At 40.8% G+C, this 10,447-nt stretch overlaps 1 protein-coding gene across 1 annotated transcript in view; it reads right to left on the bottom strand.

The window, feature by feature from the left end:
- Nucleotides 1-2,206: 2,206 nt before the first annotated feature.
- Nucleotides 2,207-10,447, bottom strand: part of SKA3 (spindle and kinetochore associated complex subunit 3) — a 21,255-nt gene continuing 13,014 nt past the window's right edge. The window contains exons 6-8 of the mRNA XM_007464505.1: nucleotides 5,632-5,717; nucleotides 3,737-3,943; nucleotides 2,207-2,335 (exon numbers count right to left, since the gene is read on the bottom strand). Of these exons, the coding sequence (XP_007464567.1) occupies nucleotides 2,207-2,335; nucleotides 3,737-3,943; nucleotides 5,632-5,717 (422 nt within the window). The remainder of the gene's footprint in view (nucleotides 2,336-3,736; nucleotides 3,944-5,631; nucleotides 5,718-10,447) is intronic.

The following is a 10,447-nucleotide window of genomic DNA, read 5'->3' as shown; positions in this document are numbered from 1 at the left end:
CCCTGGCCAGGCTGAACTGAGGGGCCACCGCGAGGCAGGCGGAGACTCCCAGCAGGCCGCCGGAAATGATTCCTGGAACGCTCTCTATGTCCCGCCTTTGAAACCCTGGCTTCACTCACACGCGCTCTGGCTGCAGCACCATTTCTTCTCTCCCTTCTTGAGCAAAACTCATGAAAAGAGCCGTCTCAGTCCGTGATCTCTGCTTCCTCACCTCCGACCTTTCCAGTCCACCCCAGACGTCCGTCCTGAGCACTCTGTCAGAATTAATCAGTGCTGTCAGCAAAGCCATTTTGCCAAGTCCAGTGGTAATTCTGTCTTGTCTTGGATTCTCAGCAATATTGATAGAATCGATCACTTGGCTTGAAGTATTTCCTTCCTACTTCACCAGCTTCTTCATCTCCTTTGCTAGATTTTTCTGCCTCTTTCCATCTTCTAAAATGGAACTCCAGGACTCAGCCCTGCATATGCACTTTGAATATACTCCCTCCCTCACGCAATCTGTCCACTCTGTGGACTTAGGTACACAGAGCCATGGTAAATAGTGTATAAAACGCTGATATAATTTGGGAGTCACCATCGTATATACAAGGCTGACCAGAGCTTACCTGGAAAAATAAAACTAAGTACCTTGAGTCTTACATTGTATCAATATTTAGCAAAAATTATTACACAGCAGTTCCTAGAACAAAGAATAAATTGTTTTTAGTGGCAATTTTCTGACAAAACGAAGATTCACAATGTGACAGGTCTTCACATTTGACTTTCAAGGCCCAACCCATAAAAGAGGATAATCTTTGCTGCATCAACTTTACTTAGACCGGAAGGATCTTGGGCTCCATGGAGAGGGCAGCCTGGAGCTCTCAGACAGCTCTAGAGGCACAGCAGACAATCCAGAGATGAGCAACTGGCCAGGAGTCGTCCTGGGACCCTCCACAGAGTGTGAGGCTCAGGCTCTGCTGGGCTGCCGAGCTGGAGGGGGACCTGGAGAGGTTGCAGCCGTGCTGGTAAGAGGTGATTTGAAAGGATGAAACTGACAAGTAAAAATAAAACATCCGTCCCGACTGCAGGCAAGTGTCTAATTTCCAAATGTCCGAGACACCTACTTCAGTATAGTTACCTAGGCCTGTAAATTCTTCCTTCCTAAATTATTTTAAGCTGTCATTTGTAAACAACAGTGCCTTAAAAAAGCACTGCTGAAATAGAAGGTGTAAAAGACTTGGGATAGTCATGAGAGGAGACAGAAGGGCAGAGCTAGACCCAAGGAAGAAGCCCAGGTCTAGCAACAACTGTCTAGCCCAAGAAGACTGAAAGTGGCCTTATCTGAGTAGCAAACAGTAATGTTTAAATTTCAAAAATTATTTATCCTGCTTCCTAATATTACTTAAACCATACTCTTCCATTAGGCAGGGTAAATTTGAAATCAGTGAAATAGTAATGATCTTTCCAAACTGAGTAACTGAACTACACGTCAACAAGACTGAGGTTAGACTAAATCGAACTTAATAAAAAGCATTTTATGACATCAGTGTCCGTGCTCATCTTTAATATGAGTTGGATTTTCAAAAGGGGAAAGATGTCGGGGAATGTGAAAAACAAAGTCAGAGCAGGTTTGCTTTCATCTTTCAGTTTCTATAATGGAAGGATGGATCCACTACAATTTCTGTAGAAAGATACAAACAGAAAATATCAATTAGGTATAACCAATAGCCTTCAACGAAACAAATGACACGACACCGAAGCCATCTATTTTTACACTTATAATATGGTTGGGAGTAGATTCCCAGTGACATTGTAAAACATGGTAGTGTGGGAGCCTGAGATGCAGGGATCACGGATTCTGGACCAGAAGGGAGATGGGGGGGGCTACCCTGGTGGCGCAGTGGTTGAGAGTCCGCCTGCCCCATGCAGGGGACATGGGTTCGTGCCCCGGTCCGGGAAGATCCCACATGCCGCGGAGCGGCTGGGCCCGTGAGCCATGGCCGCTGAGCCTGTGCATCCGGAGCCTGCACGTCCGGAGCCTGTGCTCCACAACGGGAGAGGCCACAACAGTGAGAGGCCCACATACCGCAAAAAAAAAAAAAAAAAGAGAGAGAGAGAGACGGGCTGTTACCTAGCTGGCAGATGTCAATTACAAGTGTTTATTACCATTCCAGTGTTCTCCTCAGGTAACAAATCTAGTCCCTTTAGGATGGGAACATACTCACTTTCACCAGTTTTCTCTGTTGCCAGCGTCTCGGATGTCCTGTCCTTCACACCGAGGAAGGAACACTTTGCTGGGTGACACTTCTCTAACTGCTACCGGAGTAGCTAGGTTTGAGTTGTATTTTGATAAAATCTAAAAGAAAGCAAACTCCTTTCACCAAGTCATATGAACAACATAATATAAATCTGGAAGCTGTTATAAAACATTCAAGAAAAAACAAGGAAAACATGAAGATCTGGGTTATTTAAAACAGTCAGAATGTTCAGCAGCACAGAGATGGAGATATCAGAAGTTTAACTTGGGTGTAGCGGGGATTTCTAAAGCTTCTAAATGTACTGCTGGGCTAACGGAAGCAAGCAGCAGTGCATCCCTGCGAGCAAATCAATCCTTTACAAAGACGTTAGGGAAATCTATATAGGAAAGAGGTGAAATAAATGCTCAAAAGAAAGATCATTAGCTATAAAGATTATAAAAACAAGAATCTGAAATATCAACTATGATTTTTTCACAAGTAATACATTAAGTGCAAGGTTTCCCCCCTTTAACACAGAAGTGAAGAGAGAAGGATCACCATGGCAAACTGGAAACTGGATAATAATGCCTGTGGACAGAAGCTGCTCCTTCCGCAGTTTATTACAGTGCCAGGAAAGCACAAAAGATAGAGAAGGAAGGATAACAAATACTTTACTGCTGTCTTAGGATGAGTCCCTTCCAATGGCATTTGGGTTATTTCGCCAAGTAGCTTTAACCTTCTCCATAAGCTAGGAAGGTCTCTAGAATGGTTATTAAGAATTCCATTTGCTTAAGCAATAACTCCCCAACACCGTAAGTTTTATCAAGAGGGGATGCTCAAAGAATCAGGCTGGTGGTTATTTAGTAGAGTCGGTAGTTGCTATAAACCAGTAACAGACTACTGGTAAATTATGTTGTACTAAAGAATCAAACATTCTGTGGGAATTCCCTGGCGTTCCAGTGGCTAGGACTCGGTGCTTTCAATGCTGGGGGCCTTGGTTCAATCCCTTGCCAGGGAACTAAGGTCCCACCAACCTCGCGGTGGCCAAAAAAAAAAAAAAAAAAAAAAAAAGAATCAGATATTCTAATATATTTAAACAAATGTTTCTCAAACTGAGGCCCAAGACATCTCAAGTTCAAGAAACAGTGATACAAGTTATGCATGATACTCCAACTCTGGAGAACTGGAGGGTAAATGACATTTCTGACTTTGCTAGAAACACCAGTGGAAACAATGGTCACCATGGTGATCACATTTGAACAATGATTAGAAAATATTATGAGAATACATTTCAGAACATGAAGTTAAAGAGAAAATGCCTCAAGAGGGAACAAAGGCATGATGACATCACTAGCTTGTGCTCAGCTCTGAAGAGGCTTAGCCAGGTGGTCTTAGACAGGCTTAACAGCCCAGAATTTAGATTTAGATCCAAACGAGCACATTAGCCCGATGATAAATAACAGTTAAATATCGTTTTCAGGTATTTTTGCAGAAAACAAACAACAGCCTAGAAAAATAACCTGGCGAATATCTTCTGGAATTGTAGTTACTTCTGGAGGTGTAGGTGTTCTTAGCAGATTCTCATAAGAAGAAATCGTAGGAGAAGAGGGGTCCGCAAAATTCTCAAAGCACGACTCGTCTGAATTTAAAACTAATGACGTACTGTCTTTCATTTCCAAGTCATCTGATGAACTATTTGTTTTTGATAATGGATAATGTGTGGATACCTATAGGATAAAAAGAAATAATTAAATTATGGTGGTATAAAGTAATATAGTAAATAAATATTGTTAGTCAATTGTTAGTTCTGTTGTGATCTCTAAGTAGGCCCCCAAATTACCCCCTCTTCCCTGAGAAATAAAATCAAGGACACAAAGAAATGGCATATGGAGGAAAAGGTACCATCATCATTACTGAAGGCTGAGCAAGAGCTTCATGTGAAATCTAAATAGGCCTGTTGGCTGAACCCCAGATTTAGACGGATTCACCACCCAGACTCAGGCAACACTATCTTGGGCCAGGTAAGAGTCGTAGGAGGATGAGCTACGCCCTCACTGCTGCCAGGGAGAAAGCCCATTCATGCCAACCTGGCCCGTCTCCCTACGGCAGAGTCAGCAATGAGGCCAGGAACATAAGCAGTGGATTACCACAAGTCGCATGGTGCTATTTAAATTTAATTATACATTAATAAAATTTAAAAAACTGAAAATTAGGTTCTCGGATGCACCAGCCACATTTTACATGCTCAGCAGCTAGCCACCACACTGGATAGCACAGATTACAGAACATTTCCATCACTGCTGAAAGATCCACTGGATGGCCCAATCTACCATATTGGTTGTCTTAAGTGTTCATACCAACTTTAAACAGGGATGAGGTTCTGATTACATAGTAAATTTGTTCAATGGGAAAAATTTGGGGAAAAAAGGCATAAAAATCACCCATAGATAACCACTTTTTGGTGTGTTTCTCTCCATTCTTATTCCTTAAAATAAAATATATGTGTATATAGGGCTTCCCTGGTGGCACAGTGGTTGAGAGTCCACCTGCCGATGCAGGGGACACGGGTTCATGACCCAGTCCGGGAAGATCCCACATGCCGCGGAGCGGCTGGGCCCATGAGCCATGGCTGCTGAGCCTGCGCGTCCCGAGCCTGTGCTCCGCAACAGGAGAGGCCACACCAGTGAGAGGCCCGCGTACCGCAAAGACAAAAACAAAAACAAAAACAAAAAAATATATATATGTGTATGTGTGTATTTATATACATACACATATATATCATTTTCCATATCATTAAATATTTCTTGAAGACATTCTTTCTGTATGTTCTTATCTGTTTTTCAAAACATCCTAGTCACATGACGCTGGCTCTTATGGATTTACCGTAATATATTTTGCTTCCCATTTATCATTTGACATTTAGTTTGTTCCCATATTCTGCTCTTATAAATAATGCTATTCTTGGGCTTCCCTGGTGGCGCGGTGGTTGAGAGTCCACCTGCCGATGCAGGGGACACGGGTTCATGACCCAGTCCGGGAAGATCCCACATGCCGCGGAGCGGCTGGGCCCATGAGCCATGGCTGCTGAGCCTGCGCGTCCCGAGCCTGTGCTCCGCAACAGGAGAGGCCACACCAGTGAGAGGCCCATGTACTGCAAAAACCAAAAAACAAACAAACAAACAAAAACCCAAAATCTTTGTCCCAATGGGCCTTAGAATAAATGCTGGTTAAAGGGTATGGAAAAATTTTAAAGCTCTTGATATCTGCTGCCAAATAACCCTCCGGAAACTCTGTAAATATACTCCCAAAGGCTACAACAGTCTACGTTTTTTAAACAGACTGTTTGAGTCTGGAAATAGTGTATCGGATTCACTGGGGAAAAGATTAGCACTTTCAATTTTATAGAAGTTTTTACCAAAGCTGTGCTGTTCTTTGTAGAAGGGATTTTCAAACCAGGAGTGCAGAACGTAGGTGCCACGGGAGAATGTGTATGCTCAGCATCTAGAAGACACATACAATGGCATGAAATACATATTTGAAAATAAGGTTGAAATAAAGATTTTAACTTTTATATTATCTGTCAGTTTAATTTGTGCACTTTATTTTTAATAACTTAAGAAATTATAACTATTGTGTGCTTTGGACAAGAAAAAAACTGTCATATTCACAATCTAATCATCATTAGCACTAATAAAATTCAGCAGGGTTGCAAGATGCAAATGCAATACACAAAAATGAAGTTCTAGTATAAGATCAACAAACAATAAAAAATATATTTGAAAAAGAATATTTTTCACAACAGCAACAAAAAAGATAAGATACCTACGTATAAATCTGTTAAAAACTGTGTAAGACCTTTATGGGAAAATCAAATATCTGAAGAAGAAAAAGGAGGAGGAAGAGGGCAAGGAAAGCCACTTGCCCTCCAAGATATGAGGACTTCCTCTAAAGCTGTAGTAACTAAAAGCAGTGTAACACGGGCCAAGGATGGAAGAACTGGCTACTGGAATGGAAGAGAGAACCTAGAAACGAGAACATGTGTATATGGACATTTGCTATCTGTAACAAAGTATGCAAGCACCCTAAAAATACCAAAGAGAAAAAGTAAACATGTTAGCAAAATGGTCAAACTGGCAAAAGTTTAAGTGCTGAAAAAGATGGAGAAACAAAAACTCAAACACTGTTGGTGAGAATAAACCACAAGAGCCACTCTACAGTGCCAATTTAGCATTTTCTAGAATAAGTAAAGATGTGCATCCCCTTTGATCTAGAAATTCTACTCCAAGATGTGAGAGACATGTATCCAAAGGACAATTTAACTAGAGCACTGCCTGTAATAGTAAACAAACAAACAAACAAAAACAATTTAACTATCCCTTAAGAAACAAATGAATAGGGACTTCCCTGGTGGCACAGTGGTTAAGAATCTGCCTGCCAATGCAGGGGACACAGGTTGGAGCCCTGGCCTGGGAAGATCCCACATGCCATGGAGCAACTAAGCCCACGTGCCAGAACTACTGAGCATGTGCTCTAGAGCCCGTAAGCCACAATTACTGAGCCCACATGCCACAACTATTTAAGCCCATGTGCCTAGAGCCTGTGCTCCACAACAAGAGAAGCCACCGCAATGAGCAGCTCGCACACCGCAACGAAGAGTAGCCCCTGCTTGCTGCAACTAGAGGAAGCCCATGCTCAGCAATGAAGACCCAATGCAGCCAAATATAAATAAATAAAATTATAAAAACAAAAAAAACAGCACAAAACAGAAAACGAAGGAGGCTGAAGAATAACATTCTAAAATATATCTTACAGGAATCTGAGGAAAAAAATCGAGGAATTAGGAGAGAAGTAATATTATTAAAGAGGTAATATCAGAGAATTTTCCAGAATTAAGGACATGAGTCCTTAGCTTGAAAAATCATGGCTTCACAGGCGAATTCTATCAAACATTTAGAGAAGAGCTAACACCTATCCTTCTCAAACTCTTCCAAAATATAGCAGAGGGAGGAACACTCCCAAACTCATTCTATGAGGCCACCATCACCCTGATACCAGAACCAGACAAAGATGTCACAAAGAAAGAAAACTACAGGACAATATCACTGGTGAACATAGATGCAAATATCTTCAACAAAATACTAGCAAACAGAATCTAACAGAGCATTATAAGGATCATACACCAAGATCAAGTGCGGTTTATCCCAGGAATGCAAGGATTCTTCAATATATGCAAATCAATCAATGTGATACAACATATTGACAAACTGAAGGATAAAAACCATACGATATTCTCAATAGATGAAGAAAAAGCTTTCAACAAAATTCAACACCGATTTTTGATAAAAACCCTCCAGAAAGTAGGCATAGAGGGAACTTTCCTCAACATAATAAAGGCCATATATGACAAACCCACAGCCAACATCGTCCCCAATGGTGAAAAACTGAAACCATTTCTACTAAGATCAGGAACAAGACAAGGTTGCTCACTCTCACCACTCTTATTCAACATAGTTTTGGAAGTTTTAGCCACAGCAATCAGAGAAGAAAAGGAATCCAAATCGGAAAAAAAGAAATAAAGCTGTCACTATTTGCAGATGACATGATACTATACATAGAGAATCCTGAAGATGCTACCAGAAAACTACTAGAGCTAATCAATGAATTTGGTAAAGTAGCAGGATACAAAATTAATGCACAGAAATCTCTCGCATTCCTATACACTAATGATGAAAAATCTGAAAGTGAAATTAAGAAAACACTCCCAGGCTTCCCTGGTGGCGCAGTGGTTGAGAGTCCGTCCGCCTGCCCACGCAGGGGACACGGGTTTGTGTCCCGGTCCGGGAAGATCCCACATGCCGCAGAGTGGCTGGGCCCGTGAGCCATGGCCACTGAGCCTGTGCGTCTGGAGCCTGTGCTCCACAACGGGACAGGCCACAACAGTGAGAGGCCCACGTACAGCAAAAAAAAAAAACAAAAAAAACAAAAAGAAAACACTCCCATTTACCACTGCAACAAAAAGAATGAAATACCTAGGAATAAACCTACCTAAGGAGACAAAAGACCTGTATGCAGAAAATTATGACACTGATGAAAGAAATTAAATAGGTGGAGAGACATACCATGTACTTGGACTGGAAGAATCAACATTGTGAAAATGACTATACTACCCAAAGCAATCTACAGATTCAATGCAATCCCTATCAAACTATCAATGGCATTTTTCACAGAACTAGAACAAAAAATTTCACAATTTGTATGGAAACACAAAAGACCCCGAACAGCCAAAGCAATATTGAGAAAGAAAAACGGAGCTGGACAAATCAGGCTCCCTGACTTCAGACTATACTACAAAGCTACAGTAATCAAGAGAGTATGGTACTGGCACAAAAACAGAAATACAGATCAATGGAACAGGATACAAAGCCCAGAGATAAACCCACGCACATATGGTCACCTTATTTTTGATAAAGGAGGCAGGAATATACAATGGAGAAAAGAAAGCCTCTTCAATAAGTGGTGCTGGGAAAACTGGACAGCTACATGTAAAAGAATAAAATTAGAACACTCCCTAACACCATACACAAAAATAAAACTCAAAATGGATTGAAGACCTAAATGTAGGCCAGACACTATCAAACTCTTAGAGGAAAACATAGGCAGAGCACTCTATGACATAAATCTCAGCAAGATCCTTTTTGACCCACCTCCTAAAGAAATGGAAATAAAGACAAAAACAGACAAATGGGACCTAATGAAACTTAAAAGCTTTTGCACAGCAAAGGAAACCATAAACGAGACGAAAAGACAACCCTCAGAATGGGAGAAAATATTTGCAAATGAAGCAACTGACAAAGGATCAATCTCCAAAATTTACAAGACGCTCATGCAGCTCAATATCAAAAAAACAAACAACCCAATCCAAAAATGGGCAGAAGACCTAAATAGACATTTCTCCAAAGAAGATATACAGATTGCCAACAAACACATGAAAGAATACTCAACATCATTAATCATTAGAGAAATGCAAATCAAAACTACAATGAGATATCATCTCAAACTAGTCAGATGATGGCCACATCATCAAAAAATCTACAAACAGTAAATGCTGGAGAGGGTGTGGAGAGGTGGGAACCCTCTTGCACTGTTGGTGGGAATGTAAATTGATACAGCCACTATGGAGAACAGTATGGAGGTTTCTTAAAAAACTAAAAGTAGAACTACTATATGACCCAGCAGTCTCACCACTGGGCATATATATACCCTGAGAAAACCATAATTCAAAAAGAGTCATGTATCACAATGTTCACTGAAGCTCTGTTTACAATAGCCAGGACATGGAAGAAACCTAAGTGTCCAGTGACAGATGAATGGATAAAGAAGATGTGGCACATATATACAATGGAATATTACTCAGCCATAAAAAGAAACGAAATTGAGTTATTTGTAGTGAGGTGGATCGACCTAGAGTCTGTCATACAGAGTAAAGTAAGTCAGAAAGAGAAAAACAAATACTGTATGCTAACACATATATATGGAATCTAAAAAAAAAAAAAAAAGGTCATGAAGAACCTAGGGGCAGGACGGGAATAAAGATGCAGACCTACTAGAGAATGGACTTGAGGACACGGGGAGGGGGAAGGGTAAGCTGGGACGAAGTGAGAGAGTGGCATGGATATATATACACTACCAAATGTAAAATAGATAGCTAGTGGGAAGGAGCCACATAGCACAGGGAGATCAGCTCGGTGCTTTGTGACCACCTAGAGAGGTGGGATAGGGAGGGTGGGAGGGAGACACAAGAGGGAAGAGATATGGGGATATGTGTATATGTATAGCTGATTCACTTGTTATAAAGCAGAAACTAACACACCATTGTAAAGCAATTATACTCCAATAAAGATGTGAAAAAAAAAAAGAAAAATCATACTAAATTCTAAACATAATAAATAAAAATCTTATAGACTACCACGGAAAAAAAGACAGATTTTCCACAAAAAAAAAGCTAATCAGACCAATAGCACTCTGCTCACCAGGTCACAATGGGATACTTTCTTTAAAACGTTCAAGAAAAAAAAGCTGTCAATCTAGTCATCTATATTCAGCTAAATTATCATTCAAGAATGAGCAACAACATTATAAATCAACTATACTTCAATAAAATTTTTAAAGTAAGTAAATAACGGGCTTCCCAGGTGGCGCAGTGGTTGAGAGTCCGCCTGCCGATGCAGGGG

The sequence above is a fragment of the Lipotes vexillifer genome, unplaced genomic scaffold, assembly GCF_000442215.2.
Source record: "Lipotes vexillifer unplaced genomic scaffold, Lipotes_vexillifer_v1.1 scaffold2116, whole genome shotgun sequence".
Lineage (NCBI taxonomy): Eukaryota > Metazoa > Chordata > Mammalia > Artiodactyla > Lipotidae > Lipotes > Lipotes vexillifer.
This window is presented reverse-complemented; position numbering and strand designations above follow the sequence as displayed.